The sequence below is a fragment of the Denticeps clupeoides genome, chromosome 2, assembly GCF_900700375.1.
Source record: "Denticeps clupeoides chromosome 2, fDenClu1.1, whole genome shotgun sequence".
In the NCBI taxonomy this organism is placed as follows: Eukaryota; Metazoa; Chordata; class Actinopteri; order Clupeiformes; family Denticipitidae; genus Denticeps; species Denticeps clupeoides.
This window is the reverse complement of record NC_041708.1, coordinates 21,932,367-21,944,038: the sequence shown is the minus strand read 5'-3', so window position 1 is coordinate 21,944,038 and position 11,672 is coordinate 21,932,367. Positions and strand designations below refer to the sequence as shown.

At 46.4% G+C, this 11,672-nt stretch overlaps 2 protein-coding genes across 8 annotated transcripts; one reads left to right on the top strand and one right to left on the bottom strand.

Moving 5' to 3' along the window:
* Window positions 1-196: 196 nt before the first annotated feature.
* chchd7 (coiled-coil-helix-coiled-coil-helix domain containing 7) lies at window positions 197-3,787 on the top strand. 7 transcript variants are annotated; one of them, XM_028969043.1, is made up of 5 exons: window positions 205-259; window positions 343-412; window positions 1,579-1,658; window positions 1,777-1,875; window positions 3,120-3,787. In XM_028969043.1, exons 3-5 carry the CDS (start codon window positions 1,602-1,604, stop codon window positions 3,222-3,224), a joined length of 261 nt encoding a protein of 86 aa, XP_028824876.1. In that variant the 5' UTR covers window positions 205-259; window positions 343-412; window positions 1,579-1,601; the 3' UTR covers window positions 3,225-3,787. The 7 variants fall into 7 exon arrangements, with proteins under 7 accessions (XP_028824855.1, XP_028824876.1, XP_028824832.1 ...); XM_028969037.1 differs by lacking the exon at window positions 3,120-3,787 and adding an exon at window positions 548-592 and having other exon boundaries at window positions 207-259; window positions 343-452; window positions 1,777-2,872; XM_028968999.1 differs by lacking the exon at window positions 3,120-3,787 and having other exon boundaries at window positions 1,777-2,870.
* Window positions 3,788-4,954: 1,167 nt separating this feature from the next.
* Window positions 4,955-11,672, bottom strand: sdr16c5b (short chain dehydrogenase/reductase family 16C, member 5b). The gene is made up of 7 exons (XM_028968823.1): window positions 11,425-11,672; window positions 10,502-10,832; window positions 9,530-9,661; window positions 7,833-7,932; window positions 7,609-7,753; window positions 6,147-6,272; window positions 4,955-5,378 (listed from the first exon to the last, which is right to left on the bottom strand). The coding sequence occupies exons 2-7, from the start codon at window positions 10,820-10,822 to the stop codon at window positions 5,288-5,290; spliced, it is 915 nt and encodes a 304-aa protein (XP_028824656.1). The 5' UTR covers window positions 10,823-10,832; window positions 11,425-11,672; the 3' UTR covers window positions 4,955-5,287.

The following is an 11,672-nucleotide window of genomic DNA, read 5'->3' as shown; positions in this document are numbered from 1 at the left end:
CCGACTCGCCACCGACTCTGTCAATCGCTGCGACTCCGCTCCGCAGTCGTCTTTAGATATGGGCGGAGCCAAAAGAGTTCGGAGGGACGCTATTGGTCGCGGCGGGTGTCGGTCTGCTGTCTCGGCGGCGAGAGCGCCTCGGGTAGAGGCGTCCTATTGGCTGGCGGCGACGTCCGTATGAAGTGGGCGTGGCCCCGTCCAGTGCGCGGCGTTCAGAATGACGTCTAACGAGGCGTGAGGTCGACGGCGAGGGGACGAGGTGGGTCTTCAGATAAATATATCCGCGTCTTTCAGTCTCTTAGTACGAGCTTCTTGTTGATTTCTTTGGTTTCGGAGTTGCAGCGAGGTCGCGGGCGGATCCTGATCGATATCGGGACCCGATTGGTGATCGGCGCAAGGCTCGTTGTTGAAGGTCAGGGCTTCAGACCTCCGTTCTACACGCAGAGACGACAGTAAATCTGCAGCAGATCCCATATTATCCATGAATTATGGATTCTGGTCAACGTCTCCACAGTACAGAACAGTAACCCTGAAATTGTTCAAGCAGGGACTATCTTGAGGTGCAAAACGCAAGTAACCCTGAAAGTTCAAAGTAAGAGTGTTAATAACTTGATGTTGATATGTTCAGGTTGAGATTTCTTGTTCTTTCAGCTGCATGCATGAAAATGGTTCTACATGTATAATTTAAACAAAACAGGGGTGGTAGTAGCCTAGTGGGTAACACACTCGCCTATGAACCAGAAGACCCGGGTTCAAATCCCACTTACTACCATTGTGTCCCTGAGCAAGACACTTAACCCTAAGTTGCTCCAGGGGGGGACTGTCCCTGTAACTACTGATTGTAAGTCGTCTGATAAATGCTGTAAATGTAAACAACATTTCTCCGGAACCTGGTTGTACATGTAACATTTAAACAACGTTTGTCCTGGTTCTACATGTAACATTTAAACAACGTTTGTCTGGGTCCTGGTTCTACATGTAACATTTAAACAATGTTACATACTGATATAAAGCGACCGTGCGTGACATCGACAAACTGGATATATAAAGTACAAACAGGACACAGGCAGTGCAACAGAGACATTTAATAAAAAGCATGTAGACAACAATGAGACAGACAGTGCTAAACTAGTGAAATGAAGTAAAAACAGTGCAAGTACCACTGTAGGTACCTCATGTAGAGATGTTCTAGAAGAACTGAGTGTCATCATACATCAACTCTGTATGATGTATGATGATCTCCTACAATCAAAAGTCTACAGATCTAGAACAGTGTTTTATCGCTTCCTCTACATGCCATGACACTGTGTCACAAATACGATGTCATTTTGCAATAAACACATTTGATAAAACAATATTTGACTAATGTCTGCCGTATGGGTTTTAATATCGCTGGCATTTTAGATGGTGGTTTTGTTGTCTCTGGTTTGTGCTGTTGTCGCTGTTGGTGCTTCTGCATTTTATGCCTTTATTTCATTTATTTGAGTTACATCACCAGCCTCATCACTTATATCTGTTACCTGTTAACTATCACTATACATTATTAGTGTTTTCTTCTTATTTTATCTCTGGATTCAGCGTTTGGACGGTGGTGCTGTGAGATGATGAGTGCCGGTGCCACCAAAGTCAGGAACCAGGATGCCAACCCTTGCATTGATGTGAGTGCGGAGGGCTCACATGTTTTCTGTCGTGAAGCGACCCTCCCACATTTCACCAGCAGAGTGTTTTTCCCGGCGGTCTCTTTTGGACTCTGATGGCCGTGTTCTTTCTCCGCAGGAGAGCGACGCCTCTCAGAAGTGCCTGGACCGGAACAGCTACGACAAGGCCATGTGTTCAGCCTTCTTCCAGAGGTACAAAGCCTGCAGGAAGTACTGGGTGAGTGGAGAGGGTAATGGCGCCCCCTGTCTGTATCTCGCTAAAGTGTGTGTGTGTGTGTGTGTGTGTGTGTGTAAGGGGACCCGCACAGTAAAATGCCACCACGGCATTACGCTCCAGGTGTCTGTTACTGTATTAAAAAAACCTAACTAGCATAATTAATCTGACGGGAGGTGCAGCCACCAAATTAAAGCTGCATGATGGAGAGAGAGACAACAGCGCCGAGCCACTTCTCCTTCATATGTGTCCCATAAGGACAAACATAAAAATCAAGGCAGAAATGTGGATTTTTATTTAATTATAGCCAGTAATATTAAATCAAATCAGCACATTTTAACAATGTAGGTTCACCAAAGTGCTTCACGGTATTAAGAATAAACTAAAAGCAAACACAGACTTTAAGAAATAAATGTTCAATATATTGAAAAAATTTAAGCTGGGGAAAAAGAAAACTAATTAGAAAGCAAGTAGATCAATATATTTAGTATTAGACATTTCAAATATTCGTTCTGGTAATGTTGTGTTTTCACCCCAAAATGTTAAGTTAATTGTAGTTGGTGAAAAAAGCACAGCACATGGTGACAGAGGACACGGTGAAATGTGTCATCTGCATTTAACCATCACCCTTGGTGAGCAGTTGGCCACAGGTGCCCGGGGAGCAGTGTGTGGGCACGGTGCTTTCATCAGGGGACTTCAGTGGCACCTTGGCGGATCGGGATCCGAACTGGCAACGCTTCAGTTACGAGTCCCCCGGCTCAGGCTTATTTGTCTCTCTTTAAAACATTTTTGGAATATTTACGTCATTTGTTAATTTTATCTTTTATATGCTCATTGATAAAGTGAATTTTATCTTGATGACCTAAAATCCAGTATCCCGGATGGTTATAATATACAGTACAGGCCGAAGGTTTGGACACACTTTCTCATGTGTTTTCTTCATTTTCGTGACCATTTACATTGGTAGATTCTCACTGAAGGCATCAAAACTATGAATGAACACATGTGGAGTTTTGATGCCTTCAGTGAGAATCAACCAATGTAAATGGTCATGAAAATGCATTGAATGAGAAGGTGTGTACTGTATATATTGATTTAAAATGTTCAGCTTCTGAAACATTGAATATTATTTCATTTATAGGCTCAACATGTGGTTGGTGACGAACGGCTTTGATTTAAATTCCGCATAAATGAATAACCTTCATCCAGCGTGCTGCTGTTTTTTTGAAACCTCTCCCCCCCCTCAGCACGGCGTGATGATCCAGCGCCGTCGTGACGGGGTGACGCCCGACATGCCCACCGCCGCCGAGCGTGAGCAGATCCTCACCGCCCTCGGCGGAAAGCCCTACTGAGATAACGCGTTCACGGCGGAAGCTCGACGCCTCCGGCGCCGGAACACTGGAACCGTATCTGCAGCTCCGCTGGGGGTGGCGCACGTCGGTGCGGGGGCTGGAGGACCCACGGTGCCCGGTTTTGAATGGATGGCACGTCTCCTCATCATGGCTGCTGTGTCTTCGCCGGGGAAAAAGCAAGAAAAAATGAAACCTGGCCATGTTGGACTACGTCAAAGATGGCGCAAAATAAATTAGTGATGAAACTGTCTGTGTTATTTATTTTTAGATTTAAAACGATATATATTTTTCTAAAGCCTCGGCCTACATGAAGGGTTTTAGGAGAAGCAACCTTGCAGCCAGAAGCTCTCCGCATGTACGGAATGTTTTTTTTGACGCCACTATTCATCATTGAAATGTTATTAACTTTTTACAATGTGCGTGTGTGGTTTCTCTCACACCCCCACCCCCAGACCTAAAGAGATTTTAACACTTTTTGTCTATTCTTAAGGGTCTGAATGTCAGTGCCTAATCTACTTACTGGAGAAAAAAAAACTTTTTTTTAAATAAAAAAATTAATTCTGTGTTGTGTACGTGTGTTTTTGAGTATTAACATCATATAGCATGATAAACATGTGAAATAATGTATTCCCCTGTGAACCAGAAGACCCAGGTTCAGATCCCACTTACGACCATTGTGTCCCTGAGCAGGACACTTAACCCTGAGTGTCTCCAGGTGACTGTCCCTGTAACTACTCCTGGTAAGTCGCTCTGGATAAAGGCTGTAAATGTAAAAAGAATAATTTTTTGGCCATTCATCTGTTCCAGTTCAAAAAGCAAGCAGAGTGACCGTAAAACTGCTGCTGATGGTGGTTCCTGCGGCCCTGAGCGGTGGGACCGGGCCCATGGTGTGAGACGAAGTGCACCTCAGTTGCACGTCCCTGTATTGGCCGCTGCGCACTTCCTCCTTGTGGGCAGCAGGTGGCGCTATAGGCTTTCATGAGAATGATAGGGGCCCAACAATCCTGACGCTGAAGGTGGAACTCTTCATTTTCTTTTTGGAATCACATTTACAGTCACTTATAAGAGTGAAATTTTACACTTTTGCTTGAGTTTGGGGTTTTTAGACAGAAGCTCTGTAGATTCCAGGTGGTGACATTAGTGGAAGGATTTTGGGAAGGATTAACGTGTGTGTGTGTGTGTGTCCTCCCACTCGTGTCACGCTCCCCTGTGACTAATGTTTTTGTGATTAAATTTAGACGTTGAGTGCCGCTGTACAGACCCGCCTTTTTTTCCAGAGAGACGCGTGGTTATGTAAAATAATTTTTTTCAGCATCGCTCACTGGTCAAAATTCTTGCTTTTGTGCGAAGGTGAAATTGCCCGGGTTTGTAATTTAACCCCCCCACCACCAATCTTCAGTCGTGTCATCTGTGTCTGCAATTTCAGGCACCGTTTAACGCACAGCGGTTACCCGCAGGGACGCCACTATTTCATCTGCTAACCTGGTGGGCACCCAAAACTTATAGTTATTACCACTGTATGTAGTAATAAGAACTTATAACCTGTGTGGGTGTATAATGGGGCAGAGACGGCCTAGTGGGTGAGACTCATAACCGAAGGTGCCCTCCATCAAGGCGCCGTTCCCACACACTGCTCACTAAGGCTGTGGGTTAAAAGCAGAGGATGCGCATAATGCTGTGTGTCACAATGACAATCACTTCGCTTTCAAATATTTGTATGACAATGGTTGTATTTTTAAGAAACTTTTATGGCAGGCATAACACAAAAACAGGAGCAATACATGACACAAACATGATACAATCATTTGTCAAGACTACGTTCTAGCTCTACATTATGATATCATCCATTTTATAAGCTATATATATATATATGGTGTAAAACTGTAATATTATCTCATCGTTACGCAGAATATGCACGGACCCTTGGTCTCCCTGCAGTCCTATTGGTTCCTCCATGGGCAGCTCTGTATTCTCATTGGCTCTTGGCTAAGCGGTCCGTTTCCTTCTTCGTGCTCACGTCTGCGGTTTCTGGTTGAGCGGGAAGAGTTTAGTGCTGTGGTCCTTCACTGGATCTTCTTTCCTTTAAAGTGTGCCATGAAGTTGAAGGCGCCCATGTAGTCCCCCAGCAGGACGCCCAGCTTTACAGGAAGCATACTGCAACAAGCACACACACACACACACTGTCAAAATGTGGTGACAGTTCCCACAGAGGACAAGAAGAAGCCACCAAGTCTCGTCACACTTACTGTGGCAGTGTGACAAGGATAGCAAGCTGAAGCTTTTAGTGTGTGTGCGTGTGTGTGTTTGAATATGAGGGAGATTAATGAGTACACATTTAATGGTTTGTGGAAATGACTAAATGCTGCAGGGTTAAAAGACCACCACACTTGCTTTTACATTTTTAACTAATTTCCAGTCTTTAGCAGCTAAAAAAAAAACAAATTAACCTTAAACAAGTCTTTTTTTTTCCATTTTCCCCAAAAAGGCCTGATATGCACAGCGGGGCTGTTTGTAAAGTACAGATTAAACCTCATTTCATGAAATAATCCTTTTAAAGGACCATTCTTATGATCTCTTATTTCCTAATGGGGTTCCGAATAACCTGTGTGTCATAAAGTTACTTTAATATTTTTACAGATTTACATATTATAAATAGGTTGCTCTTGTTGTAAACCAAAACTGTATTTATTACCTATATAAAACCTTGGATAAAGCCTGTATTTTAATGGCATAATGTAAATAAAAGATAATAAAGCCATGAGTTGATAGTAAATGATTGTTTGTGTGCATTTCTAGTATTTCATGCTGACGGCTGTTTTTAGACCAGCATGAAAAGACAAGTTAAGCTGGTCAGAGCTGGCATGACGCCTAAAGCAGGGTTGGTGGCGTTAAAATGATTGTATGTCACTTCTTGTCACTCACTTCTTCAGTGTAAGCATGAGGTAGAGGCTGCGCGGCATGTACAGGTAAACCTGGTCCCTCAGGATGGCATCCACGATCTTCTTACACACGTAGTCCGGCTCCAGGATGGGCAGGACACGAGGCCACCTGCAAACCCACAGGAGATGCAACCTGACATGCGAGACGTGGCTCCGGGCAGTCTGTCAGCCGCTATCACGCCACCTTCCTCCGCCCCCCTCGCCCTTCCCTCCACGGCTCAGGGCCCAAGGTGAGTCTACAGGTGCGAGACGCTTAACAATTGATGCAAGTCACTTGTCCAAACACGGCAGATCACAAGGCGGGAGACCCTGCGGCGGCCATCGGCCCTGCGAGAGCCACGGCTCTGACGCGCGTCCTCAATCACGCCGCCGCTTCGCCCGGATCTCTCGCCCACAGGAGCAGTGATGCGGTGGGGACTTTATTAAACGAATATGTCTCTCACTGAGTTTTTTATTTACACACTAGATTCGTATGAAACATTTAATGCCTGAGGTGTGAGTTTTCACTGGTCTCACGATTCGATTCGAGTACGATTATCTGATTATTGACCAGATTGATTGATGCAATATGATGCATCCCATCAATTTTTTTATATTCCGTTTTCAAATACGTCAGTGAGATGAGAGCTTGTTCACGTGGACGTCTGTGTCGTGGAAATGATTTCCATCACCGAGCATCTGAGGAGCCACAATGAGAAACAATTACATTCATTTAGTCACGCGTTATTTACATGCGCGCATGGGAAGACTCGCTATCCGACTCGCTAAAGGCACTACTTTTTGATGCAAATTTTTATTCCGCCGCCAGAAATGATTCTGTTATCGTTATCGATTATGTTCTGCACTGCACTGATGAGGAATCGTCCACGCCTTCATCACGATGCACCGATTATGAGATTCATTTCAACACCCCCATTTAATGCAGCTGCATATTGTTTACTGTACACTCGCACCAGCGTGTTGGAGGGCGGGCGGGTCTCATCACAAGTAATTATTTGAATGAATCTGGACTTTAAAAATGTACGGTTTGACTGGCCTGTTTTTATCCTTTTTTTTCATACTGCTAGAAATGCGGATGAGGAAATGTTACGGTTCTTCTTGTTCGCATGGCTCTATTGACAAAGTATTTAATAGAATTTTAAATTCATAACACTGACAAACATGAAAAAGAAACACGGTTGCCGGGCTATCGGCGCCTATAAAAGCAGGCGATGCTGCGCCTCAGGCTCTGTAAATACGCATCGCGCTTTTTTATTAGAGACTGATGCCACAGGCCATGTTTAAAAAGGCCACTTATCAGGTCAGGGGCCAAAAGGCCAGGCGCTTGAGGGACACACGCCTGCGTGCTCTTGCTCTGAAACGTTAGTCCCGTTAGGTCTCGTTCTAATTACGAGCTGGAAAAAATGCGAAGCGCCTGGAGGGTCCAGAGGTCCACCCCCTCTTACTTGGTGTTGGCCCCGTCGAACATGCCGGTGTTGATGAAGAACGGGCAGACGATGGTGGTCTTCACGCCGTCGGTGCCGTTGGCCAGCAGCTCCAGGGCGACAGACTCCGCGAAGCCCACGGCGGCAAACTTGCTGGCGCAGTAATCTGCAGTGGAAACCGAGAGGGAGAGAGAGTGAGAGAGGAGAGAACACCGGGAATAACGTATATATTGCTACGCCACTACCTGCCAGTCCACTGACTCCAATCAGACCGGCGGAGCTGGCGATGCTGACCAGGTGGCCGTGGTTTCCAGCCATCATCGCCGGGAGGAAGGCCTTGTAAGTCTGCAGGGGACAAATCGTCTCTGGCTTTAATTAAAAAGTTCGACTTCATTACGCCCCTTTATTTTATCAGTACATTGCAGCATGACAGCTGAGAAGCCGCTCTGGCCGCACGATGCGCCCGTTAATTAAAATATGAGCGTGGTGATAAAGCCGACTATGTAACAGGAGCACACTACCACGCACCTTCTCCTTCCTGGGTCTCACATTTTTTACATTATGGAACAAAACCGATGACGTAGGACCATGAAATAACACACGTGAGGTTATGTATCCCTCCACATTTCTGCTGTGATGGCAGCATTTCACACTCGTCTTCTCTCCACCACCTTAAGTTGGACAAAGGGGATGGTTTCCAAATGTCCTGAAGGTTTATACTGAACACTTTCTTATCATTCACTCATGTTAATCAGTATCTCATCAAGCAGCTTTTGAACGAAGCAGCAATGAAGGTAAAAAGAGGCGACTCTGAAAAAACAGATTCATCAAACGTTCTTCACTTTCTCCTCATACAACAAATGCTAAATATGTTCCTTGCATTGGATTATTCAAAATGGCTCCATAACCACCACAGGGTAGGGGCGCCCAGACTTTTGACTGGTAGACGGGGTTCTTACACATTTTTACTAAAGAATTTCCAGGACTTTTCAGTTACTCTAAGGCAAATTTTAATGACCACATGTGATCTCTGAAATCTGTGAAAATGTGGAAAAAAAAGTAAAAATCTAAGCAAAAAACAAAAAAAATTAATGAACCCTGAAAAGCTGAACTGAAATGACAGTGTTTCGTCCTCCAAGTTCGTGTAAACCTGAGTAAAATCCCTCAGGTTCTGGCGTAGATCATCAGCTGTAATTTACTTTTAAAAGGAGACGTGCAACTGAGAAAGTTCCGGAATATAGCAGTGCCACCCGGTAACCACGTGACATGGTTCACTAAGTAAAGCCAGCAAAGATACTACAGACCTGTGCTGGTTTTAAACGTTGTAGTTGTAAACGTAGAAAATACATTTCTCAGTCTTACAGGAACTACGTACTTCGCTATACATTCATGGTTTGGTCAGATTTCTTTTTCAGAACTTTATATGTTTGTTACCTGTTCCAAAACTTCACAAGGCCTGGATTTTCAGGGTTTTAATGTACATTATCCTGCCCGTCCCCTTCATGGACTGCTGGGGTGGTAGTAGCCTAGTGGATAATATACTCACCTATGAACCAGAAGACCCGGGTTCAAATCCCACTTACTACCATTGTGTCCCGGAGCAAGACACCTAACCCTAAGTTGCTCCAGGGGGGGACTGTCCCTGTAACTACTGACTGTAAGTCGCTCTGGATGAGAGCGTCTGATAAATGCTGTAAATGACTCAACTTTGATGTTTTGTGCGTCGTGTCTCACCAGCAGTGGTAATAGACCAGTCAGCAACACGATCACATGTGATCCAGATCACCAGCGAAGTCACAATCGATATGCTTTGATCAGAAACTGAACATTGATCAAGGGGCCAGATAACACCCATTATAAACGGAAAACGGTCTTCTGGGAAGGCGTGGCTAACACAGTGGCCACAGGCCGTGCCTAATAAAGTGGCCGGTGAGACGCTCACCCAGAAATGCGCCATGCTGTTGACCTCTACCGTCTTTTCGATGAGGCTGTCCGGAGAGTCCAGGAACTTCTTTCCGGTCACAATGCCGGCATTGTTTATTAGGATGGTGATGTCTCCAACTTCTCTCTTAACCTGAAACACACACACACACGCACACACACGCTATAGTTATTTCCTGCAGCTTTGCCTTCAGCCTCTGAGCTATTTCAAATGACCCCTTTCGAGCCCTAGGGGTCGGCAGGGGTCAAGGGAAGAATGCCTTGATCCCGTTTGTAAGGGGAGCCGTTTAAAATGGACGTGCAGAAAGAAAGGGTGGAGGAAGGGCCGGAGTCGTTCTCACACCGCGGCACTCACCGATAAAAGGGAAAATGTTGCGTCTGGAGCAACAACGTTCGACATCTTGCACAAGGTCGCACACGCACGTGCCGCAATCTCTTTACAGCAGCGTACTACGCAGTAACCATATTAACATGCTGGTGCATCTCAAGCAGCAGCAGAATGTGGTGGAAAGGGTCTGAAAATTCTGAAAATGTTAAATACGTTTCAACGGACGTTCCCTTCGACTTCCACCCAGCGCACCCAGCGCTTTCGGAACGGCCGTGTCTGCAATTTCGCCCTATCTGTGAGCGTTCAAAGTTCCACGATCCTGGGCGAGCTCCAGACTATACGGCCACAATCGTTATTACAACCTCGCCTCAACGTTACCCCACTTGTCCCTGCGGCCTTATCAGAACTTTTCCTTTCTGGACCAAGTGTGTGGTCTAAAATTGCTCAAACAGAGCAAACACCACGGAGCTGGAATCCTCAATACGTTATCGTCTGTCTGGAAGCCCTGAGACTGGAGGGTAGAACATGCAAATTCGATTCAGCACCACGCTCATTTGCATCTCAGCGACATTTTGTCCTGCTTCAGCCACTGTACCCTTCAGGCCACCAGAAGGTATTTCTGGCGCAGGCGTGCAGCCACCTCACCTGGTCAGCGACCCGGTACACCTCGCTGCGGTCGCTGCAGTCGCAGACGTACGCGCTGGCCCGGGCCGAGTATTTCTCCCGGATCAGGCGCGCCGTCTCCTTGTTGCCGTCCTGGTTGATGTCCCACAACACCAGCCGGGCGCCCAGCCTGGCGAAGTCCAGAGCCAGGAGGCGGCCGATGCCGCTGCCCGCCCCGGTGATCAGAACCGTCTCGCCAGCGACACTTTTGCGCCGCGAGGGGACGATGAGGCGGAAGACGAACTCGATGTTGTAGTACACGGACATGCAGAGGACCTTCAGCGACTCCAGGAGGAAGTTCATCTTGGAACGTCTGTGGGAGAACGTGCGGAGGGTTATCAAATTCAAACTCGAACTTTATTTGTCACAAACACAGTCATACACGCTACGATATGCAGTGAAATGCTTTAGCGACTGCTACAGACCTCAATATTGCAAATATTGCAAACATAACCAAATTTGACACTTTTATGTTTTTAACATACAATATTGGGCATATGCAGCACTTTTCTTCCTTTACATTTACAGCATTTACCAGGGACAGTCCCCCTGGTGGCACTCTGAGTGAGGCTGAGTGTCCTGCTCAGGGACACGACGGTAGTACACCAGGCTACTGGCGCCACTAACACGTTCATAAAAAGATCACAGAACGCAGCTTTTTATGCCCAATAGAGCTGTTCCGAGAACAGATCTCACCGCGTTAACAAAAACGACGCGTGTATTACCGTTTAATAACTGTTACGGATGCAAAACAATGTTATCGATCGCGAAAAGAAAGCCGCTTTTTTGGTGAATCGTTAAAGCACCGATCGATCGTCTCAGCATGTATATTTTTCCGGGTTCATTGACCCTCCCGGGCCATCGAGCCGCCGCCGACTGCAAGGCCCCTCGGCCGGGTCACTTACCTCGGTGGCGTGTCGCTGCGAGGGGGACGCGGAGCTGCGCGGCGGCGCGGCGCGTTTATATGTCTGCCGGCGGGCAACCTTCGGACCGCGAGTCCGTGTTTACTCGGAGGCAAAGTTCAGCCGTCCGGAGGGTAACGGGCCGGGATGGAGAGGGCGCGGTCTCCGGTTAACCTCTCGCTGCCCGGCAGCGCTGGAAAGCCGGCCCGGCCGTCGTAAATTTCTTTTTTTTTTTTTGCTTCACAGCCACA